The following is a 20,247-nucleotide window of genomic DNA, read 5'->3' as shown; positions in this document are numbered from 1 at the left end:
GCTTTCATGGCCCGAATGGCTGAAATCCTGAGCAGCCCAGTCTGAGCTCAGAACTAGCTTTGTCAAGGCTCAGGCTGGAGATTTCCCCTGGTTCCCACCAGGCTGAACAGTATCTGCTGAGAAATACTTTTATTTTCTTTGCTAAATGCACTAAATAATATTAGTCCCTTGGAAACACTGTCAATCTTGTTGCTATGTATCTGTCTAATGGCACAAAAGAAGTCAAATCATAGAATCATGGGATACACTGAATTGGAACGGGTCAATCAGGATCATTGAAGTTCAACTCCTGACCATCCAACGAATCACACCACGTGCCTGAGAACATTGTCCAAATGCTTCTTGAACTCTGTCAGGCTTGGTGCTCTGACCACTTCCTTGGGGAGCCCCTTCCAGTGCCCAACTACCCTCCGGGTGAAGAACCTTTTCCTGAACCTAAACCTCCCCTGACACAGATTCAGGCCATTCCCTCGGGTTCTCTCACTGTCACCACAGAGAAGAGATCAGTGCCTGCCCGTCCTCTTCCCCTCATGAGGATGCTGAAGACCCCAATGAGATCTCCCCTCAGTCAGGCTGAACAGACCAAGTGACCTCAGCCACTGCTCACATGGCTTCCCCTCCAGACACCTCATCCTCCTCATCACCCTCCTTTGGGCAGGAGGCGTCCTCATTACCCTCTTTTACTCTGGCACCCAGAGCTGCCCCCAGCACTCAAGGTGAGGCTGTCCCAGAGCAGAGCATAGCAGGACAATCCCCTCCTTTACCTGGCTGGAGATGCTATCCCTGATGCCCCCAGGACATGGGTGGCCCTCCTGGCTGCCAGGGCACCGCTGACTCATGTTCAACTTTCCACAGACCAGGACCCTGATGTCCCTTCCTGCAGTGCTGCTCTTCAGCCTCATTCCCTAGTCTATACACACATCCAGGGTTGTCTCATCTCAGGGCCAGAATCTGACACCTTCCCTTGTTAAACTTCATTTGTTTGGTGACCTGCAATTTGTCGAGGTAGCCCTGCAAGGCCTCTCTGCCTTCAAAGAAGTGAACATCTCCTCTCAATTTAATGTCTTCAGCAAACTTAGTGTTCAAGTCCTGCATCCAAATCATTAAGATGTTGAAGAGCACCTAAGCCCTAAGGTGGAGCCCTGTGGAACCCCACTAGTGACAGGTCACCAGCCTGATGCCACCCCATTCACTGCAACTCTTTGTGCAGCCCATCAGTCAGTTGATCACCCATCACATGATGTGTTTACCCAGCTGTGGGCTGGACATTTTGTACAATTTCAGGATCATGGGAGCTGATCATTCTCATAGCCAGGGTACTCCAGCTCCAGGCAGTGGGATCCCCTTTGTCCCTTACTGGTGTTGAAAGTAGAGACAAGGAAGTGTTGAACATCTCGGCCTTGTCCATGACGCTGTTTTTGAGATGATCATCCTCATCCTGTAACAGGCTGATGTTATTTCTACACTGCCTTTTGCCATTAATATATTTGAAAAAGCTTTTTACTGTTTCAGCATGACAAATTTTCTCTCTGCAGTGGGGAGCAGCATCTCTGTAATCCTCCCATGTCATCTGACCTTGCTTCTGCTGAGCCTACACCTTCTTTTCTTGCCTCTACCTCCCAAAGAAGATTCCTGCTCAGCCAAGCTGTCTTCTGCCTCCCCTGCTTGACTTCTGGCATTTGGGAATTGCCTCTTCCTATGCCCTTAGAAGATGGTGGTTAAAATGTGACCAGCATTGACAGACTCCAGCACCGGCAAAAGCAGGTATCTTTCCAGGGTATCTAACTCACTAATTCCCTGAGCAGCCTGAAGTCAGCTCCCCTCATATCCAGAGCTCAAGTACTGAGTGTTTGTATTTATTTTGGAACTGCTTTTACTTCAGCTGCAGCTCCAAGTTAAATTAATTAATATTCCAAGTTAAATTTCACTGGACTCTTAATACAGGGATTACTTAGAATCACAGAATCACCAGTGTTGGAAGAGACCTTTAAGATCATCAAGTCCAACCATCCACCCAGCACTGCCACTGTCACCTCTAAATCCAAACCACATTGTCCAGTGCACATGCCTCTGAAACATCTTCAGGGATGGTGACTCTACCACCTCCCTGAGCAACCTATTGCAAAGGACTCTTTTGATCCAAGTTCTAAGAATGTAGTCAGTGTTGACTATACTAACTTTCTTCAATAGATGGCCTCAGAGGCCTAAATCAGCAGCCATCTGTAAGGAGTTTCTCACCCCAAAAGTTAGCAAAGTTAGTTTCAGTGGAAACAGGGTCATGAGGCTTTGGAGAGCACTACCATTCTCTTGAATCCAGGTATGTCCTCCTGAAATTAGATGCAAGGGAAACAATTCAACCTCACCTTGATAGCATCCAACTGCATCCAAAAGTTTTTCCCCTATGGCTGATCATTCTGCATCTCATGAAGAAAGCCCCACAAATCTGAACAATGCCCTTGTCCGGTTTACCACAGACAAAATAGGAGCAAAGGAAAACTGCCAGAAAGCTGTTCAGACATTTTTCTTTAGAAAAACATGGTAGAGTAACAAAGGCACCACTCTAATCATGACATTCTCTTGGCACAGCTTCTACGGGATTAAGACTACCATTCCTTCTTTTACTGTAAGATGTAGAAGTGGAGCAGAGGGAGATGGGTCTGACAGTAAGGACCACAGATTCATTTGGAAATTACTTGAGGAGGAAGTTTCTGTCATGAACCAGGCTTTCAGGATGAACATATTTATGGTGCTTGTGCAAGGCATTTGCACAGGACATGTTGCTCCCTGGAGGGGCCTGCAGTCAAGGTAGAAGCAAGTTGAGGAATAGCTTCTTTTCAAAAAGCTTCAAATCCAGCCTAAAGTGGAGTTCTTCAGTATGGAAGCCAGACAACACCTCCTTCAAAGTAAATCCCCAAACGATGGACAGACAAGGATCCTCAGGACAAACTGAAAGGGATATAATTCCTTATTTTCTCTTACTGTACTGTGTTACTGGTAATGTAGATTTAGCAGTGAAATACCTGTGAGTTTCCCATAAAATTCAAAACTAAATCAGGTTGTACTTGTTTTTCTTTGCTCTGTGTGCTGTAGGAAGCCTCAAATATCAGAGAAAAATAATTATCAATTAAAGGAATTAAATTAATAAAAATCCCAGAATCTTGTCCTAGAAAGATGGGATCATAATGTCAACAGCACAAAACCAACTAACAGCTATTCTTTTTCAAAGGTCAAGCCTGTTATTTTTAGTTACACCAGAAGCATTCATTTCCTACCTTTCACCAAGATTCATCAGAGTGTCCTGGATTTGCCACAGGTTTGGCTGTAAGAAAAAAGCTGGGTTACTCTGGGGTTTCTCCAAAGTACTCCTCTTCCATCCTCTACTCCTGAAAAGTTATCTTTGAAAACAAAACACCTTTGGAATCCATGTGTCAACCCTAGTGACTTTACACTGATGGAGTTAGCAGCACTGTATCAGAGAAATAACATTTTGTAAAAAGATTGAGATCAAAAGCAGGATGTGGTGTTTCATCTCTTCATCCATCCAAATCCTCAATAGCAGCATTCTGCATTTACATTCCAGAGGGCACCACAGATCCATGACAAAACTGTTTGGTTTTTTTTCCCTTTCCTGTTATACTATTAACAAGAGATTCATTCAGAACACATAATACTCAAGCAGTTGACATTTTACCCTACACATCACTTGAGGGAAGTAAGGGTCAGAGACTGGTTTTGCTACATGAAGAAATCACGTGGATTTTCTTTATTAATGTTTTGGTTCTCACAAGATCAAGCAGCTTGATCAAGCAAGCTTTAGTTATCATCCTCTTCCAGAAGTGAAGCTTTTCTTCAGGAAAACACATGATTTGATAAGGAACTTTACAACATCAGAGTGCACAAGGGCTGGCATGTCTCTTAGGAACTTGACAGACTGTAATAGCGTCCACTTACAGTTTTACATACATGGATATTTACAGAAACTTCCCTGCATCTCTTTCACCTTTGAAATTCCTATTGAGTTCATCTGAGTTAACTTGCCCAAATTAGCAAATTTATGCTCCTCACTGTTCATTCTTCCTGTACCCTTTGTTTTCCCCTCTGCAAAAACCGTGTTGCTTCAAACTTTTACCGGGTCCAGCAAAACCAACTAGATCTGGCATTAATAACAGAATGACAGAGTTTGGAAGGCACCTCTGGAGGTCCTGTGGTCTAACCCCTGCTGCAGCAGAGCCATTTTGAGCTGGCTGCCCATGACTGTGCCCAAATGGCTTTTGCAGATCTCCAGTGGGGGAGACTCGACAAACTCTCTGGGCAACCTGTGCCAGTGCCCAGTCATCCTCACAGAAAAAAGGGTTTCCTGATGTTCAGAGAGCACAGCCTGTGTTTCAGACTGTGGTCACTGCCTCTGGTCCGGTCTCTAGGCACTACCATGAAAAAATATATAGACAGGTCAGATTTTTACCATAATTAGGAAAAATACAAGAATCAGCTCCATCCTAGCTAAAAAATACTGATGTTAATACTTTTTATCTGACTTCCTAATGAAATGAATGTTGGTCAATCACACTGTCTGTTCTTTCCTGTGGAAACCTTGGGAATATTTCTCTGTCTGTTCTGGGGTGCCCTGACCCCCAGGGGAGCACTGACTTTGACCCTCATTCATGGAGAAAGCTTCTTAGACTTCAAGATAGACTAGAATCCTCAAAAGTCTGAAATAGATTATAGAAAGTAGTGTACGTGTATTACTTGGTGAGAAATTTAGGTTTTGGGATTTTTAGCATGTTGTGGATGGAAGCAAGATGGAGGGCACAGGGTGTCATCCTGCGTTTCTTCATGCTTCTTCTTCCTTCTTCTCCATGGGTTTGGGTGGCAGGTTGTAATTGGGCAGAAATTATGTGCTGCGGGCTCTTTGGGATCAGTTATTGGGTCAAAAGGGAAAATAATCTAGGTGTCAGTTCTAAATTGGATAGTTTAGTCTTAAAAGACCTTGTAACAAGAGATTGTTAGCCATTTTGTGCCTTCTAATGAAAAGCTGCCAGACTCAGAGTAGTGAGACTGTTTTACTGATAAGAAATAATAAACACTTGAGTCCAAACACAAACTACTGTCTCAAGTGCCTTCAATGCAGACCCAGAAAAACCAATGACTGGTATTCCCACAACTGGTGCCCTGTGTGAGGAATTTTCTCTTGAGTCTGTCAGCCATTTTTACTATATTTAGAGCCCTGTGCACAGCTTCAAAGACAAGTAAAACCTTAAAAAGGTTTAATCCTTCAAACTTAAAAAAAAAATTTAGAGGGACAGAGAGGCTCAGATTAATGATTCATTAGGACAAATGACAAGCAGAAGATGGCTCTTTTATCTCCTTGCTCTTTTGGCAGTAACTAACTGCTGGTATATCACAGTACCCAGACCTTTGAATCAATCACAGGCTGCCATTTCTTGCCTGACCTTGTAAATGGAATTACTACAGCGTTAACAAAGGCAAGAGCCCGGCTTCATTAGTTCTGCAGCCCATGGGATGTACCCTCTTTTTGTTGCAGTATTTGCTTCTCAGTATAGAATTAAACTCTACTTACCTTAATCAAAGACACTTCTGTCACAGGATAATGAGTTTTGGTCTACATATACTATATTGCACAGTGTTAAAATGGTGCAAAAAGACTGCACAAACAAAGCTATAGTAAATACATGCAAAAATACCAGTCCTCTCTAATAATATAAGCAGCCTTAGATGAAAACATGTTTGAATCTAGAAACAGTCTGCCCACTCTAGGAGCTTGTGCTTATTGGGCAGGTAAAAAGGTGTTGGGCTGTCTCTCAGAGCACATGTAATTAATCAAGAAATAACAGATTTTTCTGCTGCTTTTTAAGAGGGAAGGATGCAGAATAAAATGAGAAGTTGTCTCCTTGCCCCTTTCATGCTAATTAATGCATTCAGAAGCTGAACTGAAAGGAATTTAAACTCGTGATAGTCATAAGAGGACAGATCAAAGGAGAAAAAAACAGACCAAGTAAAAGAAAGCTGCATATGCCTTCAGTTAACAGACAGAATACAGGTCTGAAGAAGGTAAGATTTATATTTTTTGTTTTACACAAAGTTTTCAGCTTTGTTTAAAAATTATGCTTTAGAAGAGGCTTGACTGTCTCTAAGTGAACTCAATATGCTTTATTTCCTTGGCTAGAATTATCTTCAGTAAAGTCATTGTGTTTTCTAATTTACTTGTATAGGGTGGGTAGATTAGTGGGATACAATCAAGTAAGGATCTGTTGTTGTGCTCTTCACATTACAGAAACATGATTACGTGAGGATTTCTTCTTCACTATATTTGATGGAATAGATTTTTAACTGTTCAGACAGCTGTGATTACCACCTTAAGATTGGGAATAAAGATTGTAATATAAATTACAATTTTATTTACAAATAAAATTAATTACTACACATCTGAGTTTAGATTGTCAGCAGACATGAATCAGTATTCCCATCTGAAATTCAACAGATCTCTGAGAGCGTCCAGTGACTGAAAGCCTATCCCCTGAGTGTTTACAGGGAATTACAGAACAGAAAAACAACTATTGTTAAGATCAGTATTATTTTTTCTTCTAAATAGTTTTTCTTGTCCAGGAAAATTGCCTTTTTTTCTATAATCTCAATTTCGCTTTAGAAATATGCCATCGCTTGGTACCTAAACAGACCACATCAAATTCTGCAAACTTGTTACACTCAGCTGCAAACACCTTGATGTCAGTGATGATACTAATATGTAGACTTATAGTTATGGTTTTGAGCTTTATCCTAAATTGGAATTTAGTTGTGTGTGTATAGGAATCTACTTGATTCTGAAAATATCAGATTATCCTGCCTCTCTAAAATGCTCACATTAAAACAAAGAAGCTGAAAATATTAAGCTTCAATGGTAACAAATTATTTATCACACTGACACACTGTGTTTCTACCCTGTAGGTTTGAGCAGGACCAATCTCACAAAATGCCCAGAAGATATAACCACCTGGACAGCAACCACTTCAGAGGGAAAGGACATGTCTATTTTGCAGTGGAAGAGTAAGTGTAAATTAAAACCTATGTTAGCATGTAAGCTGGTGAAAAAATTTGTATTGAAAGAAAACCAGAAAATTGTATCAAAAAAATTCACTGTTGTATATAGATGGAGTGCCTTTTAACTATCTTATAGGTCTCTCTAATGTTTGTCAAGGGCCAACCTTAGAGAGCCATCAATGATATGAAAAATCAGAATTGCAGAATTCAAGAATCTAGAGTTAAATAATATGATCACAAGTCATCATCCTTTACCAGGTTTATTGAGGTTTATTTAGAATTTACTTCTACGGCTGTTGCAAGGTGGTCTGTACCCTAAATCTCTAGATTCACAGACCTCTCTTAGGAACCTCAAAGAGACATTGTCTCACCCTAAAGAATGGCAAAAACCCCCCAGAGAAATGGTTAAAAAAAAGAGCAAAATACTTCAGTGCCATACAAACATGACTCCCAAATTGTTTCTGCCAAATATTTTTTATCTTTGAATTACAATAAAATATGTTTGGTCTGGGATTATTAGAGACACCACCCAACTGCTCGTTTTACTACATAAGGCAAGTAATTCCAGTGTGCTTGGAATATCTGTATGTGAATTGTGTTAGTACTGGCTTACTGGGCCCCAAACTACGACTTGTTGCAAACACTCATACTGCAAGATAGCTGCTCTTCCATCAGCCCTGGCAGAAAGAAGAAACAAAGGGGAAAGCTCTCTAATAGTCCATCCAAAGCAGTTCAGTTCTTAAAAAAAAAAAAAGGCTGGCTAGTCATGTTTCAGCACTTGAAACTAGGCATGCTCACCTCTAACTGCTGTGAATTCTTGTGGCTGCATCTGTAAGTAGTTTTTTTAGATATGTGACCCTCTCCTTCCTGTACCAAAAGTGACCTTCTCCTTCCAGTACCAGAAGTATTCTAGATATGAGCCCTAGATTCTTAGCAGCAGAACTTCAGCTTTAACTGGAATGGCAAGAAATTGCATACACATTTTCCATACTAGCCTGTGAGTAGTTAAGGAAGGAGTTAGGTGGCAAATGTGCAGTCAGAAGTACCAGCTCCAGAAACACATCCTGGGTTTTCTCCTAAATTTGCCCTAAACCAGGACAGGGGCATACAGGCTAATGGATGGCTAAAACAACACAACATGTGACAAGCAAGAAGTCTAAAAATGTAGGGAGGGCACCAGTTGCCTGGAGAAGTAGTCCCTCCAAGTTTCAACTGTGCTGGCGAGAGTAGGAAAACCAGTGGAGCCATCTCACAACTTTGGCTGCATCAGAAAGTGACTGCTGTGAACTCTGTGTATGTTAGAATGGGTTTATCCTGATTCACACAGCAGTTTTTCCCCATACTCTTTTCCCCTTAATCATTTCATATATTCTTCTGTTCCTGAACAGGGAAAGAACAAAAAAATGGGGAATGAATTCAGTATTTCTCAACAGGGAGGATATTAAAACTAAAGGAAGGCTTTTTGTGACTAGGAAATTTGAAATTACTTTGTCAGCTTGCTTTTTGATGTAAAGTGGAAATGTGCTGCTTCTGCCAAGTCCTCAGCAAGCAGTGAGGGAAGGGTGTTTTACAGCACAATTTGCAAAATATATTTTCCCTAAAATGACCCAGTGATGCCAAAAATGTGCCTGGTATGTCATGCAAGAACTAAATCCTTATAGAATTCTTTATGAATAATTCAAAGGTTCTTACTCATGTTTTAAGGTTGCAATGTGTTTCATGCATCAAAAAAAAAACAACTTCCTTCATTAGAAGTTGTTGCAATATGATGCAATTATGATACATTTTAAATACTTGCTGCCCAAAGAAATTTAGCAAAGAAACATGAGCTGCATCATTACAGATGTGGCATTTAATTTAATTCACATTCACTTGCAATATCACAATGCTGTGATTTGAGAGACTTACAGACAGGTATGATTTTGGAATTAGTAGTCACTGGTAGATAATTATTTTCAAATAAATATATTTTTAAAATGTTTATAAGAACTTGGTAGAGAAATTAGCTAACAGCTAAATCTACAGAAACTAAATGAGGTTATTGATACTTTGCCTATTTTCTGAAGTAAATTCTGCTCCATGGCTTCCTCTGATAAAAAGTTGCTGACACAAACTTTTGGTGTAACCATACTTGCTCCTGGGAGGATGCATTTAGTTGTGGTGCAAATTTTGTTTTGCTTTCCCAACAGAGCTCTCGGTATTGGACTTTTCATTTTGGTGCTGGCAATTTTACTTGCCTTTGGCTGCTGGTATTACAAAAGACGTAGTGGCTACAAAAGTCTGCAGGTAAGTGTGGCAGCTCATTTTCTCTCATGCTATTATTTTGACAACAAATTACCTTGATTTGCATAACAATAATGCAGAGAACATAAAATCTGTAACAGGACATCACTATCTCAAGCAGTATTTACACTGACATATGTCACAGACAAAACCACATATGAAACACAACCTGCCCCAAAGAACATGCAAGTCAGACAAAGGGGTAAGAAGAACCAGAAGCAAAGGGACATGAAACCAGTTGCCCAACTTTGCACAACATATCAATAAAAAAATGTATCTGTAAATTTTGTAAGATCAGTAAAAAAAATTATTTGTAGAAAGCACTCTATTTATATTTACACAAAATGAAGAGACATTCAGTATCCTTTCATTTAAATAAAAGTAATATATTCACTGTTCATAAGATTTACCCCTAAATAAGGGGTAAATTAGAGTAAATCCAGGAAGAAGAGAAGGTAAATATGCTCACCTATGGGTGATGTGAGATTCATCCATGCAAAATTCGACTTGCAATTTTAAGATTTACAAAAAAGTGGACAGGTTTGAGATTTGTTTTCTAAAGACTACTTAAAAAATATTTTCATCTGTGTCTTCTTAGAAACTATTTTAAATAAAAGGTACAATCTCTCTCATAACAACTGCTGTTAGAAGTTCCAAAACTTTATTTTTTAAGTTTTGCTCCATCTTCTATGCAAGGGAGGTCTTTTTTAATTCTTTCAAGTGAAAGCTTGTTATGGTTTAACCCCAGACAGCAATTAATCACTGTGTAGACACTTGCTTATTTCCCACTGCCACCCTGGTGTGGAGGAGAATAGGAAAGAAAAGGTGAACTTCAGGGGTTAAGTTAGAACAGCTCAGTAATTGAAACAAAATATATTCATCTACTACTAATGATCATCATAAAAAAGGTGAGAAAGAGAGGACTAAAACCCCAAAGGAACAAGTGATGCCCAAAACAGTTTCTCACCACCCCTAACTGATGTCCATCTCATTCCTGAGCAGCAATCAGCTCCTCCCAGCCAAATCCCTTATTTTTACACTGAGCGTGATGTTCTCCAGTGTGGAATGTCCCTTTGACTAGTCCAGGTCAGGTGTCCCAGCCACGAGCCCTCCCTGTTTCTCATGCATCCTCTCAATGGCAAAGCATGAGCGACTGAAAAGTCTCTGACTTAGAGCAAGAGCTACTGAACAAAAACCAAATAATCATTGTGTTACCAGCATTAGTCTCATGATGAATCCAAAACAAAGCACTGTACCAGCTGTTTAAAAGAAAATGAACTCTACTCCAGCTGAAACCAAGACAAAGCTTTAGGCAAATACGTGTTTTACAGTATCTTTTAGTTAACCTAATATTTTGAAGAAGATATAAGTAACTGTTTGTGACTAAAAAACCCAGCAAAGGTCTCATCTAAGTCAGCAACTCCATTTCCTTGCTGTTTCTGGTCACTTTATCTCAGTCTCTTTCTATCCAATTATCCAGTTATCTATCCAATACATATATCAACTGGCAGAATACCTGAAAGCTGAACTTTCTTAGTGAAATGTTGCAAAAAATGAAGGTAATACTCAAAAAACCCCTTCAAAAATCAAACCAAATGTCTGTTTTGCATGTCCTGGCAAAAAGCATAATCTGTTTTTTGATTCCATCTCGTGAGAGATTTCTACTTTCTGGTTTTGAAAATCAATTTTTTCTTAGGCTATTTCTGGCTAGGGGAGAATTGGTACAGAATGTGTACAAAAGAAATGCTGAAAAAATGGAAAACAAAAAGGTTTGGGATTAAGGAAAAAAATAGCTGGCATAAAAAACAGGAGGCATTTGGGTACATGAGATGTCAGTTCCTGCATCAGTCTGAAAAATGCAGTACTTATTTTTCTGTCAATGTAGCTGGATTACACAGGAGAGAGAGCATATGTCTCAGCAGAGACAGCAAAAAGTGTTAGGTGAGGTATCTTTCTTACTTGCATTGTGTCTAATCCCAGATTCCAATACATACTGTATATGTGCTGTCAAGTTTTGCTCCAACTTCACAATCTCTTCTTCCTTTCACCTCCCCCATATTTCTTTATGATCTGTCACAGAGCAAAAGCTCTAGTGTGAGCACAATACGAAACGTGGTAGGTGAGGGAGAAATACTGGACTGCAAAATGGCTCTGCAGGACTACAGAGACTTTAATTCTGTGGTAAGTTGCAAGTCAAGACCTCACTTAAAACTGAGTAAGACATGGTGAGATAATATTGTTAAACAGACACTTGATGATTTCTCCCATGGTGTATTCTCTCCTACTTTAAGTCTTCAGTGCTTCAATATCAACTTAGAAAGTAGTATTTGGAAAAATTTGTACTGTGAAAAACTAAAGAAAAATATTACATCTACTATTTAAAATGCTTACTTTAAAACTATTGTCTTCAATTTGTATTTATTCTTAAGCTGTATGATCATTTTGCAATCTATTAGAATGATGCAACACCTGAATGCTGAAAAATACTGCAAAACCCCAAACATCTCCCTAACTGATTTTCTACCATTCAGACAAACAACAAAATTGTGTCTGTACACACTATACTCTGATAAGCATTATCAGAGTATATTATAAAACTTCAATGTGTTAGCTCTTCTAATTACAGAAAGATGATTGTATTCAAGCTTTCAATTTTCAAAATGGTAAATTAAGTGATAAGTATATATAAATGGGTGTGTTTAAATTGCTTTAGAATTGAGAAGAGGCTAACCTCAAACATTTAAAATAAGCTGCTTAAATTTTTACCACTAGAAATACCACAATATGCCTGCATCAAGACTCTTAAAACCTTCAATATTTGTCTGAATTATCAATCTAAAACCACCCCATATATATCAGAAAATTATTCCTACCTTTTTAACATTGAAAATTCTCTCTTTGGATGAACAATAGCAATAAAGTGAATCTGATGCAAAACCAGAAAACATACTACCAAAAAGTAACCTTAAAAAATAGACACAATGAATGAGCTTGGCTTCTTTAAGTCATAGAACTGTATCTAATATGGTGGTAAATAGCTTGCTGTGTGTTTAAGGTCATTTTCTTGTCATTTTCCTTATAATTCAATTGGGATATTTTTTGATCTTTCATACCCATTTTCCTTACCACAGGTACCTGATGCTCCACCAGCTTATGACAAAATTGCTGCAGATCAGTCACCACCACCTTATTCACCATGAAAAGATGAAATTTGAAACCATCAACATACTGATTCCATTCACTCATGCTCGCTCTTTATTTCCTGCACATGCTTAACATGCTTAAAGCTACAATCATACAAAAGAAAAAAACATGTCTTCATTAGCAGTTGCTGAAAAGTATTCCTGCCTAATTTACAGAACTGGTCCTTGAAATGCCTTAATAAATCTGAATGTGCTTTTGTTTTAAGCTTTTCACTTCTTGCAGTCAGATTAATACATTATGGTCTAGTCATCTTGAATCCTTCACAGGTCTACATAGATCTGTAGTGACACACTGTTCAGTATCAATTAGAGTAAAAAGTGACAGCACCTTTGTCTTCATCTTTCCCTTTCTTTAAAAAAATAACAAAAAGCCCCAAAAAACCAAAACAACAGACACACAAACAAAAAAAAAACCCCACAAAAAAACCCCAAAAAAACCCCAAAAAAACCTCAAACAACTATTCCTTAGAATGTAATGTAAAAGAATCTGTCACAAAATGAACCAAACAATTCTGACTACATGTCCTTTTACAAACTGTTTTCCTCACCAGCAGTTTTAAAATCTACTTCCAAAAAGTGACTATGTTTTACAACACACTTTAACCTCACATTACTTGTTTATGTACCTGTAATGAATTAATTCCTTATAAAACACAATCAATCCAGGCAACTTGGAGTCCATATTATTTCATACTGCAATGGATATAATGACATCCTCTTTCATTTCCTTGTGGCAGTCATGTGAGAGAGCAAAAGAACTTTGTAAATTTAAAGACTTACATGTAATTTCTTTCTAATATGATGAAACTATATAAGAAAATGCACAAAAAACATGTTTCTTGAAGAATACAGAATACAGCAGACTCCTAGATGTTAATTTCCCAAGCTTGTCAGAACACTAGCAGTAATACAAAACTAAGGATTTTGATATGCATAAACTAGCTACATACATTTGATAGTTACTGTTTACTCAGCCTTTTTGTTATTGCTTGCTTGCCAGATTATTACTTAAGATTATATGCAGATCAGTAAATTTATACACAAGGCCTAATATCTCACAGGAGAGAGCTAGAATGGTACAACATTCATTAAAATCAAAAGTAGTTACAGAAGAAAACTGATTTCATAAAGCAATTATTAACTGCTATTAGTAAAGAATCTAGTTCTTTGTCATGAAATACACAAACACAATAAAACAAAATAAGTTTTCAACACAAGGCACAGGTTACTTGCCTAACACAAACTCCATTTATGTTGACAAATAATAAAGATGGGTTTTTTGAATGTTTCGTCTGTAATAAAAATGTTTATATAGATTAAAATTGTTGGAAGGTAATAAATATCAGTAATTGCTGTGAAAGGTTATAATCCATCCATATGTCTTTATAAACTTAGTTTATATATTTATTTAAAAACTTAGAGACGTATTTTTGAATTTTAACCTAAAAAGCTGCTTACCTGTGTCATTTCCAATATCCGCCTGTCAGGAAAAAAATTGTGGAATTATTTAGCAACAGGAAGAAGAATACACAGGAAAACATAAAAAACACCATCTTATAGCTAGTAAGCACTAGAGATGTAGAACACAATGGCCGACTAATTTTCTTGCAGGACTGGCAAGATAAAACTCGGTGCTGATATCTTTAGCAGCTCAGCACTCAGCATTTCTCTACTCTAGGGCAGCTGCCTTTCGAAAGATTGTAGCACTACAGTGGAATAGAACTGACATATGCAGTCATTTTCTCATGTCTGAGAAAAAAACCAATTAAAAAATTAATAGAGATTATTTACTATGAAGAACTGCTTAGAGTTCAAAAAGCTTTACTTGATTGCACACATTTTTAGTAGTGTCAGAATTAAATATATTACCAGATGTTGCAAAAGCTCATGAAGAAGTTAATACTGATGAAGTAGAAATGTGGAACTATGTAAGGCTAAATTGTTAAAACTCTTCAGCAGCCAGAACTGGGACAATTAAACTTTGAGCTGAATTTATAGATACTTAAAGGATAGATAAGCCCTCCTGGTAACGTATCCTTAGTTTTCAGAAAGTCATCTCCTTTTTTCTTCTGGTGAAAGTAGTATTTTTACTTTATAGACACAGTCAAACAGTGGTCTCAGATTTAAGTGCATTAAAATAAGAGCATGAAATAGAGCTTCACAGAGCACTCAAATAGTTGTAAACTTCATTACTCGTGCTGAATGCCATTCTAAGTTCCATTTTTCAAATCTGGCTCTATACCCAGTGATGGTACATGGCAGAGTCTGGCTGCTGACTCATTAAAACAAAGAAACACTGATACAAGACAGGTCAGACCTTGAAAACAAGAGACCTGTAATTGCCAAAGTTGCATGATGCAAGAACTGGTACTTTCTGTATTGCACTCCATACCACTGCACTTTACCAAAGACTAGTTAAAACATTCCAGGACATCTGCTCCTTTAAAGAGAAATGCACAGAAGTGTTTTAACTACTGTACATGGAGAACATGGTATAGGGTGGGTGTTCAACCTTCCTGGAAAGTATTTCAGATTAGACAGTTATATGACCCCAGCAACTGGTCACCAAAATTTAGATTCATAATTTCTTTAGTTTGGTCATGTATGTAATAGAGAGGACATAAAAGTCAAAGACCTTCTGTTCCTCTGGTTTTTACCCGCTTTGCAATCAGGCTGCTATCAGATGCCTTGTATTACAACTATAATTTTGAACAAACATGATATTTGTGCTTCATTTTCTGCCATCAAAAAAAGCTAATGAAGAAATTCATGGGTAATTTGAGTTTTTCCCCAGAATGCTGATGAAGAGGTGGCTGGTCATAGCTGGAGAATGATGCTCTGCTTGCTGCTTATCTGCACTATCAGAGCAGCAGACACACTGTTATTACAGCTTATCTGTACAAGAGGATCTTAGGAACTTCTCCATAGCCATGCATGGAATCCTGACGTAGATGCAGAAACACTTCAAAAACAGACCCCTTACTAATATAGTGTGTTTTGGTTAGATTGGTAAATTAGAACGGCAATAGTAGTTACACTGTCTGTGTTTGGATTCCTGGTATGAGCCTGTTGGAGCATCTACTTTCTAATGCAGTTACAAGCCTTAATGTAGCCTTCAAAGATATTGAAGAAAGGTAAAATGCAGCAAGTCCCAGGAGTTCAATCTTCCTGGCATACTGCACCATGCAGGCAAACACCCTCTTGAGCAAAGAGTTGAAGGGTACAGGGTACCCAACAGTTGAAGGGTACATGTCAGAAAGTTATCATAAAAAAAAGTATCATGAACCTTCCTTAGGAAGTGCTTGCTTTTTTAGAGTCTCACTAGTCTAGTGTAAATGACTGGCATTTGGAGCTGTTTGCTAGGAGAATCCAGTGACATTCACCTCAGCAATGTGCTTTGACTTAACTTCTGCTACAGCTGGGGATGTATGTATATTATCTTGGCTCTAAGAACTGTATTCGTATTAGCCATATTGCTTGTAATTTTTCAGTGATATATTTTGATTCATTTTTATGTCTAACATTGGTAGAATATCCATTACTTTGTTGGTGTTATGTCCATGTACTCACATGACATAAGAGTACATTTTTTTGCCTTTAAAGGAACCTTCTTTTCACTTCTTATGTAAAGGAAAAATGTTAATGAATTTCTTTGTCTTTGAGAAGTAGCATTTATGCACTTGTACTTTTCTGTTGACTATGTACTAAACTGTGCAACAAGGCTGAAAGGTTGTTGTGTGTTCATGCCATTTCATTAAACATATTTTACAGCCCATTAGAGCTGAAAAGTGCTTGAAATTTCCAGTGTTATCTTTTGGACATAGGTCTGCACTGGACTTTACATGCAGTAATAGAGGCAAACGAGCAGCAATACAAAGTTTAAAAGGCTATCTACCAGTATTATCTAAACATCCCATATATGCTGCCAGCTAAAATCCAGCACTTGCGCACTTTTTGGAATTAACTCTCTATATTTTGCATCCTTAGAGAACCTCAAATTTTTACATTACTTCTTTTACACAAAAAGTATTTGACTCAAAGGCAGCAGTCTTAGATTTCTAATGAACAGAATGCTTCCATTGCTGCCAAAATCTAGCTCTTCTAGATGTTTTGTCCACATAGATTTTACTCTTGTGCCAACACAAAAGACATTTTTGGGGATAGTGGTGTTCCGAACTGCCTTGTGCTTACAGCAATATGAAGAAGAAAGGCTCATCCATCTTACCCTCACCCACCATGAACCATCTCTCAAATCCCACTGGGTCGCAACTCACAGTGGAACAGATTGCCCAGAGAGGTTGTGGAGTCTCCCTCACTGGAAATATTCAAGGACCATCTGGAGCAATCCTGGGCAATGCGCTCTGGGATGATCCTGCTTGAGCAGGGAGATTGGATGAGGTTATCTGCTGCGGTGCCTTCCAACCTCACCCATTCTCTGCTTCTGTGATTCTATGACATTTATTCATCAAAAAAGAACCAGAGACTACTGGGCCATATTTAACTAGAGAAAAAAGGACAGAATTTATAATCCATTGTGACAACACTATTGACATTAAATGTCACAGTTACTGCCTCCTCTTGTTTCCCCAGAAAGCTCTTTGCATGGGATAGCTGCAAACTCCAGTCTTGGTGGATTAACATGGATGAAAATCTGAACAATGCTTAAGCAGCACATGTGCTTTCACACTTCCAAACCATTTTAGTACAGCCTCAATTAGATGTTTGGACCACAAGCTTTATTTGCTCCTTTCCTGAGAGATACATCACATGAGTTAAAAAAAAGAGTGATGGCCTAATATAAATACTTCAGTCTTTCAATTACTAGTTTTGTGAAGTTTTTTCAACTCCACTACCTTCCATCTCTGGATGGGAGAAACAGAATTCTCTGCTGCACGTTTGCTATGTTCTCTGCATACACAGAAAAGCAGCCTTCCTTCTTCACAGTTCTTTTTTTTCACTTACCATCATCTTGTAGCTATAAGGGGAAAGATCTGACTCATTTTTGTTGAAAATAAGTTTCTTAAGAAAAAAGTATCATCTTCCAAGTTCTATCAATTTGTCCTTTCCCACCCACCTTGGCAAAAGTAATTGACTTCTATTTCTCCATAGCACCATGTACGCCTCAAGTAACTTACTGCTTCTGACATTCTGGAGCAAAAGAGTGGCCCTTTTTAGACATAGTTCAGTGCTAGATTTGATTCTGCAAGAAGAATTTTAGGATGGTTATCTGGAAACTATAAAAAAGAAAAACCTTAGAACTGCTTCAGAATTTGCATTAAAACAAAAAAAAAAACCATATGGTAAGTGTGACTATTCCCTGACATTAATATCCTGTAGAGAAATCCACGCAAGGATTAAAAGTTGTCAGGTGTCTACCTTGTTATAAATTACTCCTATTTCTCTATCTCCGGGAAACTCAACCTGAACATTTTTGGTATCAACACAGATTTAAGGAGCTTGTCTTTCTTACATTCATAATTCCCAGGATATGCAGCCCACACGATCTTCACTCCCTGGATTTTGGCCCCATTAACAACTTCAGTCAACTCCTCATTCAAACCTTCTGCCATCGAACACAATTCATGCATCGCTCCTTACAATAGATAAGCAGTTTTATGCTTTTATATCGCTATTACTGCTGCTCTGCCTCTCTGAATTACTGCTCACATTTTTGCAGTACCTGATTCTTTGGCTGCAAAATCTGCCTTTTCATGTCATCGACAAGCTCGGGCTGAGTTCACACAATTTTGCTGGAATTATTGTTGGCACTGTGTATACATACTGGGAAAATTAACTCATACTTGATCTATTTCTTAATTCTTTCCACTAAGCATTGCCTACTGGCCACTACAGCAAGTGAAACACCCAGTCCAAGGTGCAGCTAATACAAGGACAGGTGTGCTGCACCAGCCACATCATTTGCATTTCATTTGCCTAACTAAAACATTCACTTTCAGACATGGGCTCTCTTTTAAAAAATGTATTGGTTTTTCATTAATTTCTTAGGCCATGAAGGAGGGAAATACTTCAGATAGGCCTCTCCCACTTTTTGTCCTTCTAAGATCACATTGCAAAAAGCACTCTACTGGCAAGAACAATATTTTGAAGGCATAACGTAGTTGAACTGTAGAATACTGTCCAGGCAAGCCTCAAACAAATTACTGCAATTTTAGTATTGCTGTGTTGCTAATACGAATTGTAAATGTTCTTTAAAAATACATGTACACAATTCCTCCTTCTCGGTAGTAAAAATTTATTATAATTTTAAATTTTTAAATTTATTAAAAATACTAGCTTTTAATATTATGCAAATGAAATCCATCATGATACTACCCTTCCTTAATTATAAGGAAGACATCTTGTGACTACATAGTAATACCCAGTCACTAATTCCTCTGTTATTCAATTTCACTGCTGCATGTGATTAAAAAAAAGAATGAGCAATGATTCCATAAATAGCAACATGTTATGAAGGCAGAGCTCAATGTGTATGTTGGAACCAGATGGCAATGACCAATTGACAGCCAGAATAGTCTGATTTTATCCTTATTTATTCATTCTTGTGTACTTATACTTGAGATGGAATCAATATGAACAACTAGTTAAATAAGTATATTGTCTTCTCTTTATGACATCGGCATTGAAAAGCAAAGTTCTAAAGCCTGAAGACAATCAAAAAAATCACAATTGTTTCTTTACTATCTTACTTCTCTTTGCTGTTTAATTTTTATAAATACTATTTTTCAATGTTCCTCACATTCTTGAAAATAATTGCATTTTCCAAATATTTTCTTCATTGTAAAAAGTGAGAATAGGGGAAGATAAAGCAGTAATCTAGGTGTCTAACCTTTAGTTATGGATGGGATGCTGGAAGGAGTCAGGGGACCAAGGATTCTATTCCCAGTTTCTCCATGTTGCTATGAGAACTCAGAACTTCATTGTCTTCATCTGCAAAAGGTTGGAAATCATATTTATGTATATTTTAATGGACCTTCTGAGTAACAAACAATTTCAAGAAATATTATAAGCAATAAATTACATTTTCTTTGCATTACCTTTACATACCATTTTCATTAAATGTGCTTAGTTCAGCTGAGATTGTAATAAGAGACTGTAAAGACACCAAATTTCTGAAGAATTCCTGGACCAGTCACATATGAAACAATGAACTATCCTGATTTCCAAGTTTACTCAAAACATTCAGGTGTGATTACTGACTAGACAATTCCATAGTTTGAGAAAATAGGAAAATAGACCAAGATTTATCAAGATTTTTAAGTTTGCTTTTATGCCACTGTAGTTTCAAGGAAATTTTTTTAAATAACATTGCTCTTTGTCACATTTAGAAAGTGGCTTCTTCAAGAACTAAAAAATCCTTATCTGGATGCCCATCTGCTATGGTATAAAATGACCATACACCGATTTTATCTTGTATCCTATGCACAAAAACAATGAGATTTAAAAAGCATCATGTTGAAAATCATTACAGCAGTTTGCCTTTTTACATCTTCAAGAGACATAAAATCAAGAAAAATAGGAACAGAGAGTGCCAGACTTGCAGTGGTTTCAATAACCTGTTTTAAAGATCATGTCTTTACAGCTAAAATATTCTGCAAGTGGTATAGATTTATTGGATTAATTAAATGGAGACTGATGTGAAGTTGGTTTACAATTCATATTTCTATGAAAAAGTTAGTAAAAGGCT

The 20,247-nt window shown here is 37.8% G+C and overlaps 2 protein-coding genes across 3 annotated transcripts in view; one reads left to right on the top strand and one right to left on the bottom strand.

Annotated features, from left to right (window-relative positions):
- The first annotated feature begins 5,891 nt into the window (after positions 1-5,891).
- MLANA (melan-A) lies at positions 5,892-12,955 on the top strand. Its single transcript, XM_071425064.1, has 5 exons — positions 5,892-6,069; positions 6,964-7,062; positions 9,246-9,342; positions 11,419-11,520; positions 12,471-12,955. The coding sequence occupies exons 2-5, from the start codon at positions 6,989-6,991 to the stop codon at positions 12,537-12,539; spliced, it is 342 nt and encodes a 113-aa protein (XP_071281165.1). The 5' UTR covers positions 5,892-6,069; positions 6,964-6,988; the 3' UTR covers positions 12,540-12,955.
- A 5,823-nt stretch (positions 12,956-18,778) lies between these two features.
- Positions 18,779-20,247, bottom strand: part of BRD10 (bromodomain containing 10) — a 50,927-nt gene continuing 49,458 nt past the window's right edge. For both annotated transcript variants that reach the window (XR_011678920.1, XR_011678921.1), the window contains exon 9: positions 18,779-19,490. The gene's annotated coding sequence lies outside the window, so the exon portion shown is untranslated. The remainder of the gene's footprint in view (positions 19,491-20,247) is intronic.

Source organism: Agelaius tricolor, unplaced genomic scaffold, assembly GCF_023055355.1.
Source record: "Agelaius tricolor isolate 1412-34295 unplaced genomic scaffold, bAgeTri1.0.p SCAF_4, whole genome shotgun sequence".
Taxonomy (NCBI): Eukaryota; Metazoa; Chordata; class Aves; order Passeriformes; family Icteridae; genus Agelaius; species Agelaius tricolor.
This window is presented reverse-complemented; position numbering and strand designations above follow the sequence as displayed.

Bases quoted from the DNA above. Each gene is read 5' to 3' on its own strand.
- MLANA (XM_071425064.1), top strand. From the start codon at position 6,989: ATGCCCAGAAGATATAACCACCTGGACAGCAACCACTTCAGAGGGAAA. The intron at 7,063-9,245 runs GTAAGTGTAAAT...CTTTCCCAACAG, and splicing joins GTCTATTTTGCAGTGGAAGA to AGCTCTCGGTATTGGACTTT. The intron at 11,521-12,470 runs GTAAGTTGCAAG...TCCTTACCACAG, and splicing joins ACAGAGACTTTAATTCTGTG to GTACCTGATGCTCCACCAGC.